Source organism: Penicilliopsis zonata (genome assembly GCF_001890105.1).
Source record: "Penicilliopsis zonata CBS 506.65 unplaced genomic scaffold ASPZOscaffold_10, whole genome shotgun sequence".
Taxonomy (NCBI): domain Eukaryota; kingdom Fungi; phylum Ascomycota; class Eurotiomycetes; order Eurotiales; family Aspergillaceae; genus Penicilliopsis; species Penicilliopsis zonata.
In genome coordinates, this window is record NW_019208919.1 from 544283 (window position 1) to 568955 (window position 24673).

General features: G+C 52.5%; 11 protein-coding genes and 1 non-coding gene across 12 annotated transcripts; 9 read left to right on the top strand and 3 right to left on the bottom strand.

The window, feature by feature from the left end:
* Positions 1-963: 963 nt before the first annotated feature.
* ASPZODRAFT_68749 (hypothetical protein) lies at positions 964-2907 on the top strand (the record flags this gene model as incomplete). The annotated part of the gene is made up of 7 exons (XM_022729534.1): positions 964-1053; positions 1113-1125; positions 1181-1215; positions 1273-1288; positions 1354-1519; positions 1576-1910; positions 1979-2907. 7 exons carry the CDS (start codon positions 964-966, stop codon positions 2905-2907), a joined length of 1584 nt encoding a protein of 527 aa, XP_022580259.1.
* Positions 2908-3388: 481 nt separating this feature from the next.
* ASPZODRAFT_118913 (hypothetical protein) lies at positions 3389-4762 on the top strand. Its single transcript, XM_022721211.1, has 2 exons — positions 3389-3811; positions 3876-4762. Exons 1-2 carry the CDS (start codon positions 3413-3415, stop codon positions 4485-4487), a joined length of 1011 nt encoding a protein of 336 aa, XP_022580260.1. The 5' UTR covers positions 3389-3412; the 3' UTR covers positions 4488-4762.
* Positions 4763-4858: 96 nt separating this feature from the next.
* ASPZODRAFT_133621 (hypothetical protein) lies at positions 4859-5671 on the top strand. Its single transcript, XM_022723314.1, has 3 exons — positions 4859-4959; positions 5021-5079; positions 5142-5671. The coding sequence occupies exons 1-3, from the start codon at positions 4878-4880 to the stop codon at positions 5586-5588; spliced, it is 588 nt and encodes a 195-aa protein (XP_022580261.1). The 5' UTR covers positions 4859-4877; the 3' UTR covers positions 5589-5671.
* A 172-nt stretch (positions 5672-5843) lies between these two features.
* On the top strand, positions 5844-6930 carry ASPZODRAFT_133622 (hypothetical protein). Its single transcript, XM_022723315.1, has 2 exons — positions 5844-6687; positions 6745-6930. Exons 1-2 carry the CDS (start codon positions 6106-6108, stop codon positions 6790-6792), a joined length of 630 nt encoding a protein of 209 aa, XP_022580262.1. The 5' UTR covers positions 5844-6105; the 3' UTR covers positions 6793-6930.
* Positions 6931-7013: 83 nt separating this feature from the next.
* On the top strand, positions 7014-7127 carry ASPZODRAFT_t94. Its single transcript has one exon. It is a non-coding gene; the product is annotated as a tRNA-Ala (tRNA).
* Positions 7128-7403: 276 nt separating this feature from the next.
* On the top strand, positions 7404-8584 carry ASPZODRAFT_68712 (hypothetical protein; the record flags this gene model as incomplete). The annotated part of the gene is made up of 3 exons (XM_022729529.1): positions 7404-7461; positions 7582-7898; positions 7970-8584. 3 exons carry the CDS (start codon positions 7404-7406, stop codon positions 8582-8584), a joined length of 990 nt encoding a protein of 329 aa, XP_022580263.1.
* A 4-nt stretch (positions 8585-8588) lies between these two features.
* On the bottom strand, positions 8589-10089 carry ASPZODRAFT_133625 (hypothetical protein). The gene is made up of 3 exons (XM_022723316.1): positions 9744-10089; positions 9229-9680; positions 8589-9157 (listed from the first exon to the last, which is right to left on the bottom strand). Exons 1-3 carry the CDS (start codon positions 9801-9803, stop codon positions 8677-8679), a joined length of 993 nt encoding a protein of 330 aa, XP_022580264.1. The 5' UTR covers positions 9804-10089; the 3' UTR covers positions 8589-8676.
* Positions 10090-11287: 1198 nt separating this feature from the next.
* On the top strand, positions 11288-12111 carry ASPZODRAFT_17198 (hypothetical protein; the record flags this gene model as incomplete). Its single annotated transcript, XM_022726979.1, has 2 exons — positions 11288-11626; positions 11710-12111. 2 exons carry the CDS (start codon positions 11288-11290, stop codon positions 12109-12111), a joined length of 741 nt encoding a protein of 246 aa, XP_022580265.1.
* Positions 12112-13462: 1351 nt separating this feature from the next.
* Positions 13463-16755, top strand: ASPZODRAFT_68809 (hypothetical protein; the record flags this gene model as incomplete). Its single annotated transcript, XM_022729537.1, has 6 exons — positions 13463-14260; positions 14322-15306; positions 15359-15652; positions 15711-15782; positions 15835-15922; positions 15984-16755. 6 exons carry the CDS (start codon positions 13463-13465, stop codon positions 16753-16755), a joined length of 3009 nt encoding a protein of 1002 aa, XP_022580266.1.
* A 31-nt stretch (positions 16756-16786) lies between these two features.
* ASPZODRAFT_68401 (hypothetical protein) lies at positions 16787-19895 on the bottom strand (the record flags this gene model as incomplete). Its single annotated transcript, XM_022729504.1, has 3 exons — positions 16787-17960; positions 18007-19585; positions 19655-19895. 3 exons carry the CDS (start codon positions 19893-19895, stop codon positions 16787-16789), a joined length of 2994 nt encoding a protein of 997 aa, XP_022580267.1.
* A 1162-nt stretch (positions 19896-21057) lies between these two features.
* On the top strand, positions 21058-21525 carry ASPZODRAFT_522929 (hypothetical protein). Its single transcript, XM_022728441.1, has one exon. The coding sequence runs from the start codon at positions 21171-21173 to the stop codon at positions 21426-21428; it is 258 nt and encodes an 85-aa protein (XP_022580268.1). The 5' UTR covers positions 21058-21170; the 3' UTR covers positions 21429-21525.
* ASPZODRAFT_143644 (hypothetical protein) lies at positions 21425-23979 on the bottom strand (the record flags this gene model as incomplete). Its single annotated transcript, XM_022724929.1, has 2 exons — positions 21425-21472; positions 21535-23979. The coding sequence occupies 2 exons, from the start codon at positions 23977-23979 to the stop codon at positions 21425-21427; spliced, it is 2493 nt and encodes an 830-aa protein (XP_022580269.1).
* Positions 23980-24673: the final 694 nt, after the last annotated feature.

Here is a 24673-nt window from a genome sequence, read left to right on the forward strand (position 1 = left end):
AAGAACACGCGTTAGATGAAGCTGGGGCGGGGGCATCAACAGGACTTGGGGAGGGCAATCAACGCGAAAGAAAGGTATCTGCGGGGTAACCTCTCTGGCCGATAACCAGGTTCCTGCGATTACAGAGAGTGGAATTTTCAGGGCGCTGGACTAACCGTGTTCAAGCGACGAGGATTCCCAGGACACCACTATCCTGAAGCCTGGCAGGGGCGCCTATTCGGAGCGAGACAGTTGGAGTGGACGTTTGACTGCAGGGGGGAATTCCACGGGGGCGGATAGGCCGGGGGCGGTCGGAGACTTGATATCAACGCCAGAAGAGAGAGCATGGATAGAACTGGCTGTTAAACAACCCATTGGGAGATTCTGCATATTATTTCAAGACTCTACTTTGTACACTCTATCTTCACTCGGTTATCCCCTTATTAATGAAGCGATAACTTGCGACAGAATCGGACTGGCGATGTCTTTCCTGACTCTCAGACGTTCAAGACACTTCCTCTCGTCCTCCGGAATCATTACAGTGTCTCTGTCCCCTGCCTTTGTTCATTCAGTGCTCTATAGTATCCGTTCGATTCTGCATTGTTTGAGACTCAGGAATGGAGGAGACCTTTTTCTGTGGGAGCTCTTCGACCAAACCGTTGTGTCGCGACTGGGGATCCATTGATGCTAATCGACAACTCCGCTCTACTGACGATAAAATAAATTCTCTAACGGGTCTTAAGCAATGTATAGTAGTCCATTGTATCTTAGACCAGACAAATAAGAGAGCTCATTGCGTTTGTATTAGTTACAGCGAGCGATTTCACTATGGTTGACTCACCGCCTGCTCGCGTCATCGCCAAACTGCCCCAACTTACTGGCATCTCCGACTCTCCGTCGCAGAGCTTCCAGCCGATCTGCGAGCAGCTGCCAATCTCTCATCCCCGAATACCCTATTGGATGCATCTAGTGTAACCTGCAATAATGACGACTCTCGTACCTCGAGACCCTTACTCTCCGGAAGAGCTCGAGAAGCTCTACCCCAAGCACCTGAAGCTACAGCTGGTTCAAGTGGTAGGTTCCTAGGGTACAATGGCACAGGTTTGGGAGCTCAGGCTGATTCAATTGCACAGTTTCTTCGTCACGGTATGCTTTTTCAACCGACAATTATGATCTTAAGGGATTGACCGGCAATTTCCAGGCGAACGGACACCGGTCTCTTCGAGGTTCCAGAATGTATGCGCACCTTGACTTTCAGTTGCATCCGGCCTAGGTTGAGCTAATATCATGAAGGCAGGCCTCTCACCCTGTAATTATCCACTTTCCTCACCCGCCCAATGACTCCGTATCCTTTGGCTGATTCGTTCACACAAGATTGGCCGTATTGCAATGTCGCCCGCCAGATGATTCAGATGGCATCGAGCAAGCAGGATCTCTCGGAGTGGAACGGCTTCCAGTGGCGACGGAAAATGGAAGCGTTTGGTAACAATGATGAAGCAGTGGTTGCTACGGGACCAGGGGGGCAAATGGAGGGCATGTGGTAAGGCTTGGATACATCTTAACGGTCAGGCGGGTGTGTTTGCTGATCGCCAACAGTTCGCATGGTGAATTGACCGACAAGGGCCGTGAGACCACATTTGCCCTGGGTCAGCGGCTGCGACACCTTTATATCGACCAGCTTGGATTCATGCCCGACATCAAATCCGATACTGAAGACATGTATCTCCGTGCCACCCCTATTCCCCGTGCCTTGGAGTCTTTACAGCAGGCCTTCTGGGGTTTGTACCCTGCCAGTAATCGCACTGCCGACTTCCCACCACCCGTCATTGTCGGGCGTTCCTTTTCTGAAGAGACTTTGTTTCCGAATGAGGGCAATTGCCGCCGTTTTAGACAGTTGGCGAGGCTGTTCGCCGATCGTGCAGCTGTTCGATGTAGGTTGTCTGGTGATTTTATGTTCTCGTCAACCATGAGATTCTAATACTTTTTTTTTTCATAATAGGGAATAAAACTGAAGAGATGGACTATCTGAACAGTCTGTGGTCCAAGTGGATGCCAGAAAATTCGCCAAAGGTCGCCGTCGACTCCCACCCCCGTCTCTCTGGCATCATGGATACCATCAACGCAACCGATGCCCACGGATCTGGCACCCGTCTTCCATCCGAGTTCTATGACAAGAAGGGCCGGGAATTTATGGACAAGATCGCTGTTGAGGAGTGGTTTGCGGGTTACCAGGAGAGCAATGAATACCGCAAACTCGGTATCGGCGCGCTTCTAGGCGATGTGGTCGACCGGATGGTCAGCACCGCCGTTGATGGTGGCTGGCGAAGCGATACCACTGCCTCCGGGAACCCTGCTGCCGGAAAGGCTATAAAGATGGCTCTGAGCGGGTGCCACGATACCACCCTGGCTGCTATTTTGGCAAGTTTGGGTGCGTACCAGAACGAGAAGTGGCCTCCGTTCACCTCTTCTGTTGCAATCGAGCTTTTTTCGAACGCTTCTCGCAGGTACGGTGGTGAGAACGCTGGAAGCATGCTTGAGGAGTTCTCGAACCCGGTTCCCACGGAACCGGGCAAAAAGTCGGGCCTCTTCTCTTTCTTAACAGGTGGCTCGAAGTCATCTGCTGCAAAAGCTCCTACGATTTCCGAGACAGCTCGGGTGCCTCTCGGCGACTTCCCTCCGTCATCTAGAAAACTCCTGCAGCAACATTACGTTCGGATCCGTTTCAACGACCGTCCTGTCCGTATTCCAGGCTGTGCTGCAAAACCAGAGAATCATCTCCATGGAGATGACACTTTCTGCACTCTCGATGCCTTCAAGGAGATTGTCGATAAGTTCACGCCCAAAGACTGGAGTGAGGACTGCATCCAGAACCTCGGTGAAGGGCTATTCGGCAAGGGCGATGCGGAGAAATCTCCATCTGGGTTTTAAATCCATGGGAAGCGTACATAGAAGTGACCTTAGACGTGTTGATCAATCAGGTAGACATAATTTGAGCCATTGTACCGCACTGATTAGGGTCCAGTCATCCACTATCTTTAGAAGCGAGGCCAAGATCGTATTCTACTTAATAGGGCCAGGCTGGCAAGCTGGTGTTAGTGAGACTCTACATCAATGCCCTTCCTAGCATTGCTACTTTGATTTGATTTCATGACATAGCAGCCTATGGTCACACAAGTTACTAGGTACATACTTTGTGACATGAAGGAGCGAACATGAGACACACGACAGCATCAGGTTGACCCATGTTACTTCATTGGATTTCTTGAAGTCGGGTGGAAAGCATGCTCCTTCTTGTTCTGTCTGCCTGATTTGGTTTTTCGAATCAGGAAAGTGGGCTCTTCGACAACAGACCACCTACAACTGCGCCCCCTGAGCAGCCTCTCAAAGGATTTCATCCCCTTCAGATACACTCCCCGGGAGTCACTTGTTCAAAATGGAGTCGTCTTGTTTGAGAAGACTCCACACTCTCTCGGATTCATCTACGGGCGTCGCGGCCGATGCACTAAAGCTCTATTCGCCCACAACCCATCAAGCGTCGCTCAGAACCACGGCGAAGAAGAATAAGAAGACAGAGAAATTGGCGGCTCGCCCGTCCATGCTTTTGGAAGGGAGGGATGACGAGGTCGTACCTGCAACGTTGGCCATCCCTGCCCCTGTCAGTATCCAGCAGGCAGGCCCTATTTCCCCAAAGGTCGCCGAAGCAGAAGATTCTCTCTGCTTGAAGACGCAGTATTTTGAGGATGTCTTCACCGCACGGGGGCCACATGATGCTATAAAAGACAAGCTGTACCAAGAATCGCTTGTCGTTGTTGAAATCAAAACCAATGCGAAGGTACATATCACTGCTGTTAAGACGACTAAAGGATAATCCTTGCCATGCTAACCGAAATTTGTAGGTCAAGGAAGACGAGCCCCAACTGCTCTCGGCCATTTTGGTCCGTTTGGCGGAGATCTTTCAAAGGCCAGAATCGTCGATGCTCGTCACTATTCAGCAGAATGCGTGTCTTGCCTATGGAAATTCTCCTCTTGCAGCATACCTGGTGAAAGTGTACTCTCTACCATGCTCAATTGCCCCCGTCATGAACCTACGCCACACTGTCTTGATACAGTCAGTTCTGGAAGAGCTTTTGCGTATTGAGCCTGACCGGGGAGCTATCATATACGTCTCCATTCCGGAAGAGAACCTGGCCACGAAGGGGGAGACGGCAAGGACAGCAATAACATCACTTGATCAAGGCTCAGAGGAAGAGCCAGGCGTCCTCCGAAGCATTTCACGGTCACTGAGCAGAAGGCTGCGAACTACCAGTACCCGCAGTTCGCGACATTCGTTTGCAACGACAACATCTCGACCCTTATTGGCAGAGGGCAGAGAACCTACGGAGACGGAAAATAAAGGTACTGATGAAATTTCTACTGGCGAGGCGACTGTTGCAATCAAGAAAACCAAAAGCTTAAGAAAATTTGTCACACGCAAATTGTCGGAGCTGGGATCTCTTGGTGATGTCTAGGAGCCATGTGTAAATCAATGGCTATGCAGTGTCCACTATCGGGATAGTTCAGAAAAGGTTCAAAACCAAGTGTATGGTCTACTAGCCGTGTGATCATAGTTCAGGGACTTGGAAAAGATATCGAGAGATTGGGTCTGTGGTCTTTGCAGAAATAAAGGTTAGATTATTTGGTTTCATATCCACCGTAAGAGTCAGTTCCCTGGAATATATTTGCAAAAATTAGGCAACACTGGAGGGTCCATTGGGCCTAAGGCCTGTTTGGGATGGACGTAAGGTTGACACCTCTCGGCAGCGCAGCGCAGCGTACCTACCTGTACCTGAACTCATATATCTCATGCCCACGACGCACACGACCTACTGACAGCCTTTGATTCCACCGCCACCAGCAGGATGGATGAAAGTGAACCGAATCATGGGGTTATCGAGGTAGAGGGGGATTTATTTGCCGCGCCAGATGGAGCTGCCTTGATCCGTACGGCTCTCTGAAAGCGCACCTTGTCTTGAGAGGGCCCACTGACGATTCCGATCAACAGATGCGTGTAACAGCCAGGGTTCGTGGGGGGCAGGTATCGCCAACACTTTCCGAATCAGGGTAGGTATTTGATTTGTCTATGCTCCAGTTTAAACAGCAGCTCACTGTTTTCTGTCAAATAGTATCCAGCTGCATACAGAATGTATCGCGTCCACTGCGCCCGATATATCAGGAGGCCGCAGTATCAAATCGTTTCATCATGTGCTCATGGTAGAACGTCCAGAAGACGGCGCTTGCCAGAGGGTACTGCGCTGATCATCCCGCCCCAGGAATACGACTACGAGCACTCCGATAAGAGACACTGGATTATCTGCCTTTTCACTTCGCCGCGGTTCGGACAAAACAGGAGCTCCCCGGAGGTGATTCTGGAGAATACCGTGTTTGCCATCGCCGACATGAAGAGACAACTCAGGATTCTTCGCGTTCGGGAGGTTGAGGGCGGGCCTGCTGAGCTTTGGTCCTGTCGGTTCAACTCTGGGCTGTTTGGGGTGGAATGGAGGCTGACGAGGAGTGTTCTGGAAGATGCTCACCTTGATGTGACTGTTGTTCGTCCTCGGGGAGGAGTGTGAGCTACCTGTCATTCATCATGTTTTCAAAAAGGGGGCTTTCTAAATTTAATGGGCTACTGCAAACAATAAAGTACTCTATTTGGCTGCTAGCAAATAGCCTGGAACCTATATGAATGCCTTGGTTTTCTCCAGGTTCAGAAAAGAAGCTGATAAATATTATGGGGTGATGTCACCGAAGCCATATATATATCGCCTCGTGAAATATTTCCCCCCGATGAAAACAGCAATCGGACTACAGAACACCTCAATGCTATCAATTCAATACCGGAATAAATGCACCCACACCCAGGAGATCCAGCATACCAATTGTTGGTGGTTCCATAGTTCCCAATCATCAATATGGTTCAATCACCTGACAGCGCGCTTCGTGTCGCGATCCGTACCGCGTCTGGACCATGACATAACCTACATCGCGGTGAACTCAGTGGAGACTTCTACAGGAAACCCATGAAAGATATCCATATAATAGCGACTGCTGGGAAATAAGCCCGAGCCTATACACGATCTGTTCGCCATAATGCCAGTTGAGGGCCAGCCCGCGCAGAAACGCAGGCGTTTGCCGTTCAAGCCCCCGCGTCCCCAGACAGCAGCAGCAGCCAGCGTCGTTCCATCGTCAAGCACAGCCAAACCCAAGCAAACAAGCAAAACCAGCAAAAAAACGAGTGCCACAGCCTCCGCTTCATCCTCATCAAAACCAGCACGAAAATCGAAACCTCCCAAACCGCGGTCCCCAACACCTGTATCTGTCGCATCAGGCCCTGGATCACAGGCAGGCTCTGATGCCGAGTCAGACAGTCGAAGCCGTGCAAGCTCGGTCTCAGAAGAACCGGAATACATCCTTGCAGAGATCACGACGGCGCAGACCTCAGACGACGTGCTTTCGAGCGAGCCCACGATCCCCTCCAAACTGCTCACAAGACTGCTGCACCAACACTTCCGGAACGAGAAGACCAAGATCGCCAAGGACGCCAACGAGGTCGTCGCAAAATACGTGGATATCTTCGTGAGGGAGGCGTTGGCAAGAGCTGCATACGAGCGCACGGAGAGCCAGGCCTCGGCAACAGGCGCTACGAGGTCTGGCGGTGATGGATTCCTGGAGGTAGGTCTCGAATAAAGGAGTTATCGCCATGATCATTTCAACTTACTTTCTTTCCAGGTCGAGGATCTTGAAAAAATGGCCCCGCAGCTTGTCTTGGATTTCTGAATGGTGATACCTAATATGAAGCCTTTTATCCTTGATGATTAGTAAAGATATTCTTTCTCCTTTAATTCCTGGTTTCCATTCCATTCTTTGCCCTTCTTGTTCAATTATAGTTAACTCTAGTAAGTTATTCACCGGTGCATCGTCTTTGTTATAATTTGTAAATTGAGAGTTAAAAAAGAATGGCTTATAGACCAGTTAAATGAATAGTATTCCAACAAATTGGGCTTGTAGCTCAGTGGTAGTAGCGCTCGCTTTGCATAGTTACATGGTCAAACAAACCAAGTGGCGTCTTAAAGTCTTGCGAGAGGTCAAGGGTTCAATCCCCTTTGAGTCCATTTGTTTTTTGTTTTTTTTTTTTATCAAGTTCGAATTCCGAAGAAAAATAGACCTTTTTGAATCTGGTATTTAATAAAAATCGAATTTTATTAAAGCAGCACATGCCATATCGATCTGCCGCTTTCCCCTCCTCTCTATTGATTTTGTAACGGAACTGTCCTCCCCGCTCCCGCATACCAACAACGCGCATCGCGTTCGCCGCCAGGGTCCTTTTTCTCCTCGAAACCTCAATTGCCATCCTAAAGCTTAGTTGTATAGTGTACCGGCGCATCAAGATGAATGAGGCGACTACTTCTTTGCTTACAGAGCATTTCAGCTATACTCCCCTGGTTAGTAATCCTGAATTTCTACTCTGCAAGGAGTCTCAAGTACCCCCTCCTCCTTGAGGCGCCAACGCGTACTGGATACCGGAAACTAACGCAGCACCGTCCTGGTGAGAGTAGTCTCTCATAGATGATATCATCAACTCCATCAACAACCTGATCTATCAGGGTATTTCTAGCCTCGAGTCCGGTCTGATCACCACACCTCCCGAGCGGCTGGGCTTCGCGCATGCGACCAACGGGTCGACCATCCCTGATACCGACGACGACGGCAATGTCGTATATCCTGAAGCCAGACTAGAGATCGAGAATGGCCTTCATCAGCTAGAAACGCTCCTTGAGTCGACCGTGGACAAGTCCTTTGACAAGTTCGAGATCTATGTGCTGAGAAACATTTTCACCGTGCCGGAAGATTTGACAGGATGGGTTAGACTTGCACATTATGAGGTGAGAACATTATATTTGAAGCAGATACTTTGAGCGAAACGTCAGACTGATTTGGTCATATAAATTATCAGAACCTCGCCCTGGGTGAAGCCTCGAGTAATGCGCCTACTCCGGAAACGATCTTGACACAACGCAAGAAATTGCATGAGACAAGGAAGCTCAACCGGTCGCTGAAGCAAGAAGTCGCTCGGAATGATGCCATGATTGCTCAACTGCGGGCGATATTGGGCTCTGCCCAAGGCTCTGGCGGGGAGACTGAAGCTCCACCAGCAGGCGACTCTGCCACGCGCCCCGATCTTGATCTGTCGTTCCTGACTTCTAGCCCTGCGGCACGACAGTTGCGCGTTGGCGCCGCGGCAGGGCCGAATACTACACACACACCCTTGACCACGAGCACTGCTTTCATATTGTCCCAACTCCCAGCACTGCAAGAGATGCTCAAACGACTCCGATCGAAACTTTCAAGCCTCCCGAAATCCGACGTTTCAACCGCAGCGGACTCTAAGAGAGAAGAACGCAAGGCATACATTGAAAGCAGGATCAGACTGCACCTTGAGCGTGCTGGACAATTGGCCGTCGGAAGTGATGGCCAGCCCCTCCTCACAGGCCGCAAAATTGCACTCTCCGAGGCACAAGCCTTGGAAGCAGTCTCTGGTTTGCTTACTGAAGACACAAAAATGGAGTAAACGAGAAACTCCGCTTTTATTTTTCTATTGGCTACGGAGAGAAAATCGTTTTCTACATGTGGCTCAACCAAGAGGGGAGGAGGCTACCTACTTCAGACCCAGGACACGGACCAGGTTTCCTGATCACGCCTGAACGGAACGACATCCACCTTGTCCGACTGCAGAATATTGATGACCTTTTCGCCCTTCTTCTCGATAGTGATGAACTGCCTTTGTTCCTGCTCCAGGCCGTAAAAGGCGCGGCCGTGCTTGCTCAGGAAGCCTTCGACGATCTCGGGTGTGATATCCTCTTCTTTCAAGATGCCGTTCTCGCAAGCTTGCTCAAACGCATCAAGCACATATTGAGTGGTGTACGGCTGAGTGAAGACGCCGGCTGCGATCTTGTCACCTCCACGCTTGGAGACCGCTGGGTGGGGTGCGCTGTCAGAGCCGAAGAAGAATTTGGGGTTACCAGATGCAGCCGTGCGGAGGAGCTCGTCCCGGTCTGCTGGGGTCTTGGCGACAGGCTTGCAGAAGCAGAACGGGTCACCGGCCCAGTTATCGACGATCAGGGATAGATGGTGAGCAGTGATGCTTTATGATGAGTAAGTTATTTGCTTGGAATGTTGGTAATCTTAGGACGTGAGAAAAAAAAAAGGACAAACCTTCCCGCGACAGTTGGCCCGCATTTCTTGACAGCTTCGACGGCTGCTGCAGTGGTGCAGTGCTCGAGAATAATCCGCAATTTGGGGAAGCGCTCATGGAGCTCAAACAATGTCGGGAGGAATCTCTCCTCGGCGGACATGACAGTCACGTCGCCTGTGGAGGGACATTCACCGTGAATGTTGAGAATCATGTCCTGGCGTTCCATTTCGGCAAAGACGGGGTAGAATTGTTGATAATCGACAACGCCAGCCGAGGAGTTGGTCGTGACACCGGCGGGATAACTCTTTACACCGGTAACTCCGCGCTGCTTGGCCTCGATGATGGTCTCGGGGGTAATGGTTTCATGGAGATAGAGGGACATGAGGTAGTTTACATTCGGTTCAATGGCTTGCAGGCGCTTTTTATAGTCAAGGGCGTGATCGACGGTAGTAATTGGCGGCACCAGATTGGGCTGATTGCCATCGATTCATTAATGGGATTGATTCTTGTCCTCGATTTGAAAGGAGCTGCTTACCATAACAAAGACGGTGTTTACTCCGCCTTGTCTGATTGTGGGCACGACCAGGTCCATCATCGCGCCATCGCGAAGATGAACTACATACAACCTCGTAGTCAGCAACTCTTATTCTTTTGTCTTTCTTACCCCATTCCATCCACACAGGGCTGTTGATTTATTAAAGCACCTCTCTTGCCTGGCTACCCCTCCAACCTGGGGTAACTTACCATGAAAATCCGCCGAGGCAGGCAGCTTGAGTCCCTGCAACTTTGATAAGGGCATAGTGACTGATTCCAATTGCCGAAAGGAAGTTATTTTATCTCAAAGATCTGCGTGTCTTGTCCTCCTGCCAATGTCAACGAGAAGCTGCTTCGTCCGATATCCCCCTCCATTTCCCTCCCCCGCCAATTTTTAATCTGCCGTGGGGGTCCTGCTGCTGATTGGCTGCGGATGAGCGCGACCGCCTTTGGTTTTGCCGAGGGCGGTATGTCTTGTTACCCAATCATAACGATATCATATGACTTGCATCCATCCCCTTTCTGGTAGGCCCAAAACATGGCCCGGGGCAGGTCCTCTGCGTCAACTCAGTACGCGAGAGGAGCCTCCTGGTGTCCTGAATAGCTGAAGGACCTTCTCTGCTAGATCAGAGTTTATTATCTGCATCAGTTAAAGTATCGGTCAAAGCTGTTAATCTTGGAATTTGTTCCTAGACCTTCACTCGCCAATCATGTTGGCCTTGGCAGCTGCTGTAGCCGCCGACTACTTTTGATCATCCCTGGCGGCTGCAAGTGAAGTCTGACTGACGGGTGACAGATAAAAAAGCAATGAACTAGCTAGCTTCTCTGATTTGATCTTTACTTCCCCCCCGGAAGATCTATTTTCAGCCGGCGCTTGCACTGCAGCGCTGACAGGTATACATCGCGTACCTACATGCGGATCGTCGACTTCGAGACCCCTGAAGAATCTTCGGACGGCCTGAAGGAGCGCCTGCGCGCCTGTTAGATGGAGTATATGCTGGGGACCTTTATTTCTGGGCTACATGCAGCGAATCAAGATGCCTTGCTTACCGGCGAGGCGGTTTGAACCCCCTCTTTCCGTCTTTCTCGAGGCTCCTGTGGATTTCTTACTGGGCCGTTTGATTCGACGGGATATCAAAATGTCTGAATTCCAGTTTCGCAGAATGCATGGGGCAGGAACCCTTGCGTGGAGGAGAAGTTAGGTTATCTCGCAGCTGTCCCATAGGCTACATAACACGACCTTCTCCCCTCGAGCCTTGCGATGTTGTGAGGCACGGTTGGAGTTCTCTAAGTTCTTTCCTTATTCTTTCTTTGCTTTGGCACAATTGTTCTACTTAATCTACACTCACTTATAATCTTCTGGAAAGATTCCTCCACTCATCATTTGTTTACTTCATTCTCTGTCCTGTTGGTTTCGGAGCAGAGAACCAACTTCTACGACCTAGTTTAGGAATTACAGCTGTGCTGGTTCCCTCTATTCTTGACTCTTCCTTCTCACCCGCAATATCTACTCTTCATCTGCGTATTTTCTCTACTAAGCCCACCATGGAAGCCAACACGACCTCTGCGGCCTCCTTCTCTTCCGGGTCCTATCACGCATCATGCGCCTCCGATGCAGATGAGTCGGCCTATCTTCGACGGGCTGGAATGCTTCAGCGAGTTCGACTCGGAATTTCTTTCATTATATTCAGTGCAGCGATTGCTATTATTGCCTGCGAAGCGCAGCCCTTGAACCATTACCGCAGTACATCCTCTACAGCGGATCTCCGGCTTTATTTGTGGCCTTTGAACCTTGATAAACGTCCCACCACTGCTTTGCTATCCTGCGGCTGCGTGATTGCATTTCAGACTTTGGTGTATATCTTGGCCTCATTTCTGCCTTCGGTGAGTAAGAAGATACAATCGTGAAATTCACGCTTGGTCCGATCTCTGCAGAGTTTCATGGTTCTGACAATCTTCATATTTAGCCCCGGTCATATATTAGAACTCTCAACCTTCTCGCTTCAGCACTTGCGTTCTCTGGTTTTGTCACTTCCGTGACAGGCTTCGTCTTTGCAATCTACCTACCGTCCTCCTCCTACCCTACCGGCTTCACCTACAATGAAACGATCCACACATGGACTTGCAAGTGGAAATCTCTCGATGAATCCAGCCTGAACGGAACCTCTCTCACAGCGCCGGCCCACTTCTCGCGTGACTGCATGGAAACCAGCGCCGGGTTCGTTCTTTTGGGTCTCCTCATCGGCCTCGAGGTCATTATGGGTCTTGCAGCCGGAACGGGTCTCTGGTTCGAGTATAAAGTGATGAAACAGCGGAAAGCAGAGAATCTCGAACTGGAAAAGGTTCATATCTCTACTCTGAAGAACTAGTTTCTTTCTGTGAGGGGATTCTTTTTTCCGCCATCAGAAAAGCCATAACGAGAGCATCGAAGGGGAAACAAAGCAATTGGCAGGCCAATTTTTGAAGTTTTTATGAACCAGGGTTTTCTGCCTTCTTTTCAAGTAGATATAGCAGGTATCTATCATTGTATTCTGTTGTTTAGTTTGGTATTGTACCTTGAGGTGAACAGAAGAACATAAAGTGTAAGCAATGTATCTTTACACCTCCCTTGATTGAAATCTGACAGATCGAGCTGTGAGAATGCAAGATGTAGTTGCAGAGGGAATTCTGGAGATTGGAAACATCCTGGTCAGGTGAGGTGCCGCCCTACCTTTGCCCTCCTTCCAGCCTCATACCACCACCACCACCGCCTTCCCTTGCAAACGTCCCCTTCGCTCTCATATCAAGGAAGCACTCACTGTATTTTCACTTCGATAGCCATCATGCCATCTACAAGCAGGCCTTCTTAAGCTCTAAGAATTGGCTCGAATCTGCTTTCTGCAGGGAGAGAGCTTGACTGCACAGTGATCCAGAGAACTACACCCACCTCAGGAGTTTTCCCTATCCTGGAGTTTTGTTTCTATTCTCATTGCACGGAGCACTCTGCCATCAATTGTACAACCCGGCGGCAAGACTTTTATCCAAGAGAGCAACGCAGGATACTGTCGCCAGAAAGCCCCGGATGCTTCGTCATGCAATCTAGCCAGCCCCTTGTACATACACATCCCTTGTCCGGATAATTAATCTCCGGGTCTAATAACCAGCATGCAGATGGAAGAAGTGAGTGGAGGAAAAATCCCGGTGGGGATGAGCAGGATACAACAGTGATGATCTCTGCCTATGGAGTAAGCAAACTCTTGATGTGTTTTTCAAATGTCTCACCCCCACACTTTGCTCCGGACTCGCAAGCCCTGGTCTCTTCTATCAAGAGAAGGAAGGAAAGACTTTATTGAGGAGCACGGAATACTCTCCACTTGGTGTATGCTACGTCGGGGTACATAAGCTATTGTCCAAGTTATGTGGAGTTGCGGGCGTACCAGCCGAGGCAAATTATTATGATGCATGCATTTAGACAGGACTCGCTTTGCAGATCCCTGTCCATCTTATCTTCCGGTGCGTAGAGACCGGAGTTTCCTTGAAAGTACAATTAATTGACTGACCTTCATTGCTGCTCCAGAGGCTAAAGTCGAGGCAGCTATTTATCCAGTCGATATGAAGTAATTCCCGCCATCCCGGTATAAAATGAACAATTGAGAAGTGCTGGAGGGACTGTAACCCTTCTCTTGAGTACATTGTATGCGCACATCGTCCCCTTCTGTTGTTGCTGCTCGGTGACCCATCATGCGTCCCTACAAGTGGGCATTGGCTTTGCTCTCCTGCCTTGGGGCTGGCGCAGTAGCCGAAAATGCGACGGATTCCCAATGGCCTCTTGACAATGACGGATTGACCAACGTTGTCGAATGGGATCACTACAGCTTCCTCATTAATAACGAGCGTGTCTTTATCTTCTCCGGAGAATTCCACTACTGGCGCATCCCAGTTCCTGAGCTCTGGATCGATATCCTCGAGAAGATCAAAGCTCTCGGGTTCACTACCTTTTCGATTTACGTCAATTGGGGGTACCACGCCCCGAACAACTACACCGTGGACTTCTCTACCGAGGCTCATGATATCACTCCGGTCTTTGAGCTGGCAGAGAAGGTTGGCTTGTACCAGTTGGTCCGACCAGGGCCTTATATCAATGCGGAGACGAACGCCGGCGGATTCCCTCTCTGGCTGACTACTGGGGCCTATGGGACCCTGAGGGACAACGATACCCGCTATATTGACGCACTGGAGCCTTACTGGTCGAAGATCTCCCAGCTCACTAGTGACTACATGATCACAGAGGGTCACAACGCGATTTGCTATCAGATTGAAAACGAGTATAGCGACCAGTGGCTCACTGATGCCACCGAGAGGGTCCCTAATGAGACTGCGATTGCTTATATGGAGATTCTCGAAGCCAGTGCCCGTGCTAACGGAATCAAGATTCCTCTCACTGTAAATGAGGCCAATACAGGCGCTCTTTCTTGGATCCCTACTTGGTCTGACGCTGGCGGAAACGTTGATGTCACTGGTTTGGACTCGTATCCTGCGGTAAGCCCTGCAGCTCTTATGTATATCATTTGCTGGGTTTAACTGATACCTATTCTACTAGTGCTGGACCTGCGCTACTGCTGCATGCGGAGATGTGGTGCCGTACGAGGTTGTCGACTACTACGCTTACTTCCAATACTCGCAGCCGACGTTGCCGTCCTTTATGCCGGAATTCCAGGGCGGCGGTTACAACCCGTGGGGAGGCCCTGAAGGCGGATGCGAGAATGCCACTGGGACGGAATGGGTGAATCTGTTTTACAGATGGAATGTCGCCCAGCGTGTCACGGCGATGAGTTTGTACATGATCTATGGCGGAACGAACTGGGGTGCAACCGCCACCACAGTAACGGCTACTAGTTACGACTACTCTGCCGCTATCTCTGAGGATCGGTCTATCGGAACAAAGTACTATGAGATCAAGCTGCTCGCCCTGTTTACCCGGAGTGCAACCGACCTTACCGAGACCGACATGATTGGTAATGGGACGCAGTACACCAACAACGCTGCGATCAAGGCCTTCGAGCTGCAGAACCCGAAGACCAAGGCTAGGTTCTACCCTACCTTCCACAATGACACGACCTCTGATACCAACGAGGTCTTCAATTTGAAGGTCAACACTTCGGAAGGGGCCTTGACTATTCCGCGACACGGCAATTCTATTCGGTTGAATGGCCACCAGTCAAAGATCATCGTCACTGACTTCACATTCGGGGATAAGACCCTGTTGTACTCTACTGCAGAGGTGCTGACCTACGCTATATTCGACAGCAAGCCGACGTTGGTCCTCTGGGTGCCCACTGGCGAGTCTGGAGAATTCAACATCAAGGGCGCGAAATCCGGATCTGTTGAGCGATGCGATGGTTGCTCCGGCGTTGGTTTCTACCCGGAACTTGGCGGAGTCACTGTCAAGTTTACCCAGTCCGAGGGCATGACCGTTTTAAGTCTGAACGATGGAACTCGTGTTGTCGTTCTTGACAGAACGACAGCCTACTACTTCTGGGCTCCAGCTTTGACCAACAACCCCACAGTGCCGGATACAGAGAGTGGTAAGTGAGCTGATACGTCATCTATACACCGATATCGCTAACTCATGGGTAGTCCTGGTTCAGGGCCCGTATTTGGTACGCGGAGCTACGTTGTCGGGCTCTACCCTGTCGATCACGGGTGACGTTGTGAATGCGACGACACTAGAGGTCTTTGCCCCTTCGTCGGTCACGACCATCAAATGGAACGGGAGAAAATTGTCGACCTCGGCGACGTCGTATGGTAGTCGCCAGGTATCTCTTGACGCTGCTCCTGCGATTAAATTGCCTGCTCTAAGCTCTTGGAAATCGAATGACAGCCTGCCGGAACGGTTTGCTTCATACGATGACTCTGGCCTCGCCTGGGTTGGTAAGTATTATTTATCTCGACCCGTCATGGCTGGTTGACACAGGGCTGACTGTCACAGCTGCTGATGATATGACGACGCCCAATCCCGAAGCTCCGGAGACTTTGCCTGTCCTCTATGCCGATCAATATGGTAAGACATACACACATTGGTGTAGAGTCCTTATTTCTGACTTTATATGTAGGCTTCCACAACGGAGTTCGTCTCTGGCGTGGCTACTTCACCGGCAGTGCAACGGGAGTGTATCTGAATGTCCAGGGAGGGGAAGCCTTGTAAGAACGTGCTCATTCTCACTGTGCTACGCAATCCGACTGACTCAAACTCTGTCTGTAGTGGCTGGTCTGCCTGGCTGAACGGGGACCTGGTGGGCTCATGGCTCGGAAATGCAGACGACGAGCTGTACAACTTGACGCTCTCATTCAGCAACGTGACGGTCAACACGGACTCAACCAACGTGCTGCTAGTCGTGCACGATGACACGGGCCACGACGAGACAACGGGGGCGCTCAATCCGCGCGGGATCCTAGGTGCAGAGCTACAGGGCCGGACCAACTCGACGCAGTTCTCGCACTGGCGCGTGGCAGGCACAGCGGGCGGGGAGTCTAACCTGGACCCCGTGCGCGGCGTGTACAACGAGGACGGCCTGTACGCGGAGCGAGTCGGCTGGCACCTGCCGGGCTTCGACGACAGCGCGTGGAGCGACACCACGGACCCGAGCGACGGCTTCACGGGCGCCACGGTGCGCTTCTACCGGACCGTCGTGCCGTTGGCCCTCCCCACGGACGTGGACGTGTCCATCTCCTTCCTCCTCTCGACCGTCACGGACAACACAGCCTTCCGCGTCCAGCTGTTCGTGAACGGATACCAGTACGGCCGGTTCAACCCGTACATCGGCAACCAGGTGGTGTTCCCCGTCCCGCCGGGCATCCTGGACTACCAGGGCGACAACACGATCGGGCTGGCGGTCTGGGCGCAGACAGAGGCCGGGGCGCAGGTCGGACTCGACTGGCGCGTCAACTATGTGGCCGACAGCTCGTTGGACGTCTCCTTTGACGGCAGTGCGTTGAGGCCTAAATGGACGGAGGAGAGACTTCAATACGCGTAGCCTTGATACAAGTACTAGTTAAGATAACTATTCAAGCATACTTCTCCCTATCATTCTTCCACGCCGGCTGCAAATAACTCCAGTCAGAATTGAAGTCGAACCCAGACCGGTACTTTCCATAACTAATCAATTGGACCGTATCAAGGGCCGCCCCCGCATCCGTCAGAGACCAAAGATTGATACCCAGCGTGTTCAGGCCGCGATTGTTGATGATCCCCGGCGGGAAAGGAAAAACCTCCTGCGGACCATAATGAGGCAGATAATGGCCGAACTGGTATCCGTTCATGTAGATATGGACGACTGCCGCCGTGTCCGCCGGAGAACCCAGCTGCAGACCTAAAGGAACGTCAAGGTCGGCAGGTAAATCCAGGGTGAAGTTTGTGAGGTAGAAGCGGCCCGCGGCACCTGCTACGCCGTCGAGGGGTGAATCTGTGGATGAATCAGTCGTGGGAACAGGGTAACCGGGTAGATGCCAGCCCATGCGTTCCGCGTACAGGCCGCCTTCGTTGAGGGGACCGCGGACGGGGTCGATGTTGGCCTCGCCGCCGGCGTTGCCGCGGATACGCCAGGAGGTGAAGTTGGGAGGAGTTATGCTGCCGTTGTTTTCAGTAATCAAAGATGCCCCTAGGATGCCCCGCGGGTTCTGCGTGCCGGCTGGGCTGACGTCGTCTTCGTCGTGGCCTGTATAATCGAGAAGAAGGGTGAGCAGGTTATCCGTTGCTTTCAGGGAGGACGAGTTGAACGGGAGCACGGCCGTGCTGGAGACGTCGGCCGTGCCGCCGAGGGAGCCGCCGACGTACTCGCCGTTCAGCCAGGCGGACCAGCCGGCCGCGTAGCCGTTCTGGACCGTGACGTTCGCGCCGGTTATGTTGGCCGCGGTCGTGGTCGGGCCGTCGAAGCGGCCGCGGTAGACCTTGATTCCTGCGTGGTAGCCATAGTCCGGCGAGTACAGGACCGGAAGGGTCAGGGGGGCGACGGGGTTGAGCGTCGTCGTGTGGTTGCACACGGGCCACAGGGAATCGTCGTACGCCGGGTTGATCTCCGGGATCGAGTCTTGCGCCTTCCACGAGTCGAGCGTTGGCAGGCTGACCTCCACGTCCTCTGCGCCAGGGGCGGAGCCCACCAGACTGCCGTACGCGGTCTTCTTGACGGATACTTTGTTTCCGTTCCATTCGACGGTTTTGATAGAGGAGTCCGCGAAAACCCTAAAAGGTAAGCACTTTCCACTAAGAAAAAAAGACGAATACCTACTCCAAAGTAGTGGTGTTTTCATTATCGCCCACCAGTTTCACCGTGCTGCCTTCGACCGAGGCATTCCGAACAAGGTACGGCCCTTGAACGAAGATATGCTGGTCCGGCTTGACGTTTGGGTCCGAAGTAGTCGGGGGTGCCCAGAAGTACCACGCAGAATCCCGATCTAGTAGGTAAGCAACGAGGCCGTTGGAGAATTTGACGGCCGTCACGCCGGTGCCCTGCGTGTAGGTGTAGACGGTGCTGTGGGCGGACGAGGCGGCAGTGGTCAAAGACGTAGAGCCGTAGGTCGTGAAAGTGAGATTTGCGGCGTCCTTGAAGGCAAAGTGGCCCACCTGTCCGACGTCCAGGTAGAAGGCAATCACGTCGACATCAAGATTGGCGTAGGTGAGGACTTCGGCAGACGAAAAAAGCAGCGTCGTGCTACTGCTGATGGTGTAGTCGGTGACGATGATCTTGCTCTGGCGGCCGTCCAAGTTGATATCAGACAGAGTGACCGCCCCCGCAGAAGTAGTGACGTTCAAGTCAAACTTCACCGAGTCAAAGGTGGATGTGTCCGCCTGCTGCGTGACATAGAACCTTGCCTGGGTGTCCGGGTTACGAATGACCCATGTCCAGATGGAGGATGAGTTGGTGTACGTCGTGCCGTTGCCCTCCATGACGGTCTTGCGCAGGTCGGCCGAGACGCGCGTGAAGAGGCCGATGAGCTTGATTTGGCGCAGCTTGTCGCGGATCTGGCGGGTCTCGCGCAGGGGAGCACTGTAGTCGTAGGAAGTGTACACGACGGGAGCCGGAAAATGGCCCCAGTTGGTGCCGCCGAAGCTCATATAGAGGCTCTGCATGGTGACGCGCTGGCCCAGGTTATTCTTGTAAAACACATCGGCGAACTGCGGGGACAGCTCGGAGGTGCAGGTGTCATAGAAGGATCCCCCCCAGGCTTCGAACCAGCCGCCCTCAAACTCCGGGAAGTACTCCGGCTGGGTGTACGAGTAGTTCTGGAACCACTCGTAGTAGGTGTGCAGGACCTCGAAGCCCGTATCGACATCTGTGCAAGACAGTCCCCCCGGGTACGAGTCCAAGCCGTAGACGTTGACCGCGCCGCCGACGTCCTCGTAGTCCGTCGACCAGCTCATAGACCGCATCCCCTTCTCGTTACTCGAGCTGGGCACGACGATCCCGGCCTCCGCGTACGCCGCGATGATCTGTTCCATGTACAGCACCAGCGTGTTGTCCGCACTGTGCACCGTCTCCTGCAGCTCATTCTCGTTCTGGTGCAGGATGACGGGTCCCCCCTCGGTGATCTGGTTCGCCTTCAGGATCTTGGCTACCTCCAGAATCCAGGGCAACCAGGCCTGATGGTACGTCTCGTCGGATGTCCGCGCGTCGCCGAGCTTGCCATTTGCCGCCCACAGGGCAAACCCGCCCGCCGTTGTCTCGCCGTTGATGTACGGACCAGGGCGGGCGATGATGTACACTCCCGCCTGTTTGGCGTAGTCGAAGAACCGCTGGATATCGTGTGCGCCGGTCTCAAAGTCGAACACTCCCTCGGAGGCGGAATGATAATTCCAAAGAAAGTAAACTACACAGCCCATGTTCATCAAAACCTAATCCATAGAGGTAGAGAGAAAATACCCAATAAGTTACGTACCCGACACAGCATTATATCCATTCGCCTTCAACTTCTGCAACACATCCAGCCACATCTCCGGCACTGGTAACCGGTGGTAATGGAACTCCCCCGAGAAGATGAAGACCCGTTCCCCCCTGACGGAGAGACTGTATTCGTCCCAGGTGACGAGCGTGGTGTTGCCATCACTCGTTCCGGAGACTGTCGAGGCCCGCCAGACGAGCAGGGAGAGGAAGAAGCTCAGAAGGGCTGAGAGACGCATGTTAGACCACTTTTTCCCTCATTCAAATGTCTTATTCAGAGAGGGATTCCTGCATACCACGAGTTTATTCTTCGCTTTATACCCCCCTTCTCCAGAGAGGGGAATGTCGGTTGAGTCGTCTGATGACATCCATGCTCTCCTGTCTGTTCCAACAAGATTGGTGGATGAACTGGCTCCTGGTGCCAAGAGAGAGGGGAAGACTCAAGGGAAACAATCTCGCTTCGCGTCGATGTTACGCCGATCGTTGAATTGACACATGTTGGCAGGTTGGCAGGTTGGCAGGTCCGAGGGGTGAAGCCTGGAGGTGACGTTGGAGGAGGAAGTTGTGGGGTTCCGGCGATCCCTGCCTGGGTTCATTTATATGAAGACAATTAGATTAAAGGGTTCTACAAGGATTCTACAGGGGTTCTACAGTTCTATTCATCTCTACAACTGAGAGTAAGAGTTGAACGTTAGAAGCATATTTACTAGCCCTGAGCCGTGCCTGTAACTAAAGTCTCAACAAGATGAACAAGATGGCAGAATCAACTGGAAAACGCATAGGCAGAAAAGAAAAGAGACAAGGGGGAAAAAAAAGAGAAAAAGAAACATCTGTGCAATATCCATACCATTCCAACCCGAGGCCACTTGACTGACGATTAGAGAGAAGAGAAGAAAAAAAAAGAACGCAAAAGGAAGGGAAGAGAAGCCAGCGTTCAGATACAAAGACACAAAAACAATATGAGGGAGAAGGAATGTGCAAAGACCCAGGAGTCAACACGTCAACACGAGGCAAAGAGCTCAGCTAGATGGCTGCATGATTAGGATAATAAGAAAGGAGAAAAAAAAAAAGAAAAAAAGGGGGGAAAGACAGGAACAGGCAACATGACGAATGCCATTATCGACGCTGTACGGTAGGGCATACCATGAAGGGGGAAGGAAAGAAAAAAAAAGAAAAGAAAAGCAAAGAAAACCTGTGCAAGAGGACGAGTGAAGGAGCAAGAGAAGATGAAGAAAATGCAGCCGATTCCCACGCTTGAAGAGAAAAACACACTAGATGCGAGCGACATGACATGTCAGAGAGAGAGAGAGAGAGAGAGAGAGAATAAGAACGAGGAACGAGACAAGAATCCGTGAAGATGAGAAAGGCCGAAGATGTGACCGAGGAGGACGGAGTAAAAACAGAGTAGTGGAGAGCGGAGGGAAAGACCGGCAGAGAATCGTCAGGCTTTGGCTTTGCAATGCATATAGAGAGAGAGTTCTCGGGCCGCAATGTGAATCCAAGGAAAAGGGGACATGAATGCACGAATCGTCAAGTGTTTGTCCAATTCGACAAATACCAACCGGCACGCTGCAAATGACCACTGTCTTCTACAAAGGTCTAATGGGCGAAAAAGAAAAGTCGTCCGAGAGAGAGAGAGAAAAAGAGAACCAACCCGTCTTCAAGGCCAGGCAGCACGGAAGTATGCAGTAGAAAAGGAAGAAAAAAGAAGAATAGAAAAAAAGAGAAAAAGAAAAAAAAAAGAAACGCCGTTCAAAATGCAACGAGTTTAAAGGAAGTGCGTGTAGATCTTGGAGGTTTCATGGACTTCCATTTCCTACAATAGAAAAAAAGGGGTCAATATACAGAGATCCAAAGGAAAGAGAGAGAAAAACGTACCATTTTGAAAGTGTTGAGTTCCTCTTTGATCTGCTGAGCCAGGAGAGGGGTCAGACGGTTGCAGGTGGCAATCTCGCCGCGACGATCGTACTCGCCGCTCGGCCAGGTCTCATGGAACTGGATACGGGGGCTGAAGACAATGTTCCGCCCAGCCACCGGTTGAGGGGTGATGGGGGCACTCTTGGTCTCCGCGCCGGCGAATCGACCCTCGGCGGAGAGGAAGTAATCCTCGCCCGCGATCTTGATCGAATCGCGGCGTCGTTGGTCTGGACGGCTCTGGTCTTCTGGGGTGCTCGGGGCGCTCGAGTGGGGGGAGTCACCGCCATGGTCGATGCGCGGCGACGCGGTCGCTCCAGGATCCGAATGAGTCTTCTTCAAAATTCCTTTGCGCACCGCCGCCAGCACCTCTGCACGTTCCCGGTCCCCGCCAACGATGCTCTTCCGCGAGTTGCTGCCGTTGTTGTTGTTGTTATTGTTGTTGTTGCTGCTGCTGCTGCTGTTGTTGTTGTTGGAGCTATTGCTGTTAACCTTGTCGCCGGCGACTGGATGGTGATGAGTCGAGTCCGGAGCCGATGAGGAGAGATCGACCTTAGAGAAGACGCTGGTACTGAAGGTGAGGTCCTGTGGATTGGCATTGGTGGCGAGGTCCTTGCGATCCGCCTCGATATTCACCATGGACAGCTGTGGAGCCATAGGGGCAACGGTCGACACGGGTTCGGACGGGGAGGCGCTGGCGATAGACTTGGGACGGAACAAGCCGACGAGCGAACGGGTGGAGCGTTTCACCCCCTTGCCCATCTTGCGGAGCATGATGGACGCGGAGGAGGCGGTGGAGGAGATGGAGATATTATCCGTCGAGCCGTGGAAAAACCCCTGGTGGTGCGAGTAGATGCTCTCGCCCAAGCCACTGGCTTCCTGCTGCTCAGCGATGGCCGCCTGCTCCGGACCCAGTTCTTCCTTGAGTTGCTCGCGACGCAGCTTCTCCGCCGCCCGCGCTTCCCGTCTGCTCAACTGATTGCTCTGCTCTTGAGACTTGAGCAGTTCCGACGAGCTGCCAAAGGAGAACGCCCGCCGCAGCCGGGACTTGCCCTTGTGGGACTCGAGCCTGGAGATCTCCGAGAGCCGCTGAGCCGCCAGACTGTCCCCTGCTACCGCTGTCGCTGTGGCCGAGGCCGAAGGTGCTTTCTCAGTGGACGATGGGGTGGCGGATCCGGTCTGCTGCGGCTGAGGCTGCTGTTCCGGTTCCGAGCTGGTCGGTTGGGATAGCGGCGACGGACCGAGTGTCCGCTTCCCCGTGTCCGATTTGGCCGTCTTGTCGGCGGCGGCGGCGGCGGTGGCGGCGACGGTGGTCGAATCGGGAGAATCGCGAGCGAGCGAGTCATTGGATGACGAGTGGGTCGAGTGGACGCTGCCTGTGCTGTCGTGCTGTGAGTGGGCAGAGCCAGGACGTTGTGGTTGATGGAGTTCGACGGGGTGGAAATCGGCGGGGCCTAACGACGGGCTCCGGGCTCCGGGGACTTGGAGTTGAGCGTTCGCCAGATTGACCGAGTCCATGGTGGCCCAACTGCGGCGTCGATATCGTTTCGCCAGCTCGGGTTGCGACTTCTCGGACTTGGGAGCCTCGTCCGCACTGGAGACGCGGGTATGGCCTTTTTGGACACGTGGGATGACAGTGACGGTGGGGGCAGTGGTTATTGTTGTTGCTGTTGCTGTTTCAGTGGGAGTCGGGGTGGTCACAGTGGCAGGAGTAGCGGGGGTAATGACGGTGTTGTTGATCTGCATGGCCAGATCATCCACGGCAGTCGTACCGGGGGTTGCGGCCGTGGTCGAGGAGCCGCTCTCGACTCGCCTGGGTCCCCGACGGTATCGATCGGGGGAGGGCTTGCCGACGGTGGGCGAGGAGATACTCATAAAGGCCGGGGGTGGCAGACTGACGGTGGACAGGGGACGGAGCGGGGTGTCGATGCGGGGACTCCTCGAGGGAAGGACGGAGTCATCCTTGGACATGTAGGAACGGAGAGAAGAGGCGGCGGTGGTGTTGGTGTTTGTAGAGGAGGAGGTAGTAGAGGTGGTGGAGGTGGTGGTGGACGAGGCGGAAGGAGTGGAGGTGGAGGACACAGAACCAGCTGCAGGGTGATTCCCGAATCGAGGGGGCTGAGAGTGGTGGTAGACGGGCATCTGGGCCGCAGGCGCAGACAGGGCTCGGTGCTCTGGACGCAGATGGGGAGGATAAGGCTGGTGTTGTGGTTGTTGTTGATGGTGGTGGTGGAGGTTGGGCGTGGAGTTGAACGCGTAAGGCGCCACGGGCGCATTGGCTCGCGGGTTCGCGGAGCCCCCGACCCACGACATGGTGGTGTGGTGCTGAGAATGAGACGAAGATGGTCGAGTTTGAAGGACAGGTACGGTACCGCTCTGTTGCGGAATGGTTTGCACCAAAGCGGCCATGACAGCACCCTCGTAGTGTCGGGTTTATGGGATCGTTTTTCTTCGAGGGGGGGTGGGAAGAGGGGAGGTTGGTGAAGAGGGTGCAGAATCCAGTCCGGAGGGAAAAAAGAAGAAATCTTGAGGTGTGAAAAGAAAAATCAATCGAAAGTCTGTAGAAAGAAAAGAAACCAAAAGGTCGTTAGCCATCCATCCATCCATCCATCTGTCAGTGACCATGTGTCACGGCGATCGTCGTTGGGCCCAGGGGCTCCCAGGGGGGGGGGGGGGGGGGGAGGCGGAGAAGAGAAGAGAAGCGAGAGGGAACACCACACACCTGTCTAGACAACCAGAGACATGGAATTATATTGATACAAGAATTAGAGAGGATGGGCCAAAGAGAAGAAGAAGAAAAAAATAAAAAAAAAGAAACGAAAGAAGAAGAAGGGGGGAAAAAAAAGAGTCGCTGACGAAAGAAAAGCTGCAACGAGGTCCCAGAACTGGCAGACCGGTTCCTACAGCCACGCAGCCATGTAGAAAATAAAAGTAAGGGTAAAAAAAAGACCAGATCCTCAGGAAGGGCACCTGTTCTTCTGGAGGGGAGAGAGCAGAAGATGGGCCGCTCGCTGGACTGGGGAGGGGGAATGTGAGAAAGGGAGAGGGAGAGAGAACGGGAGGAGAGGAGAGGAGAGAGAGTGAGAGAGGAGAGAGTGAGAGA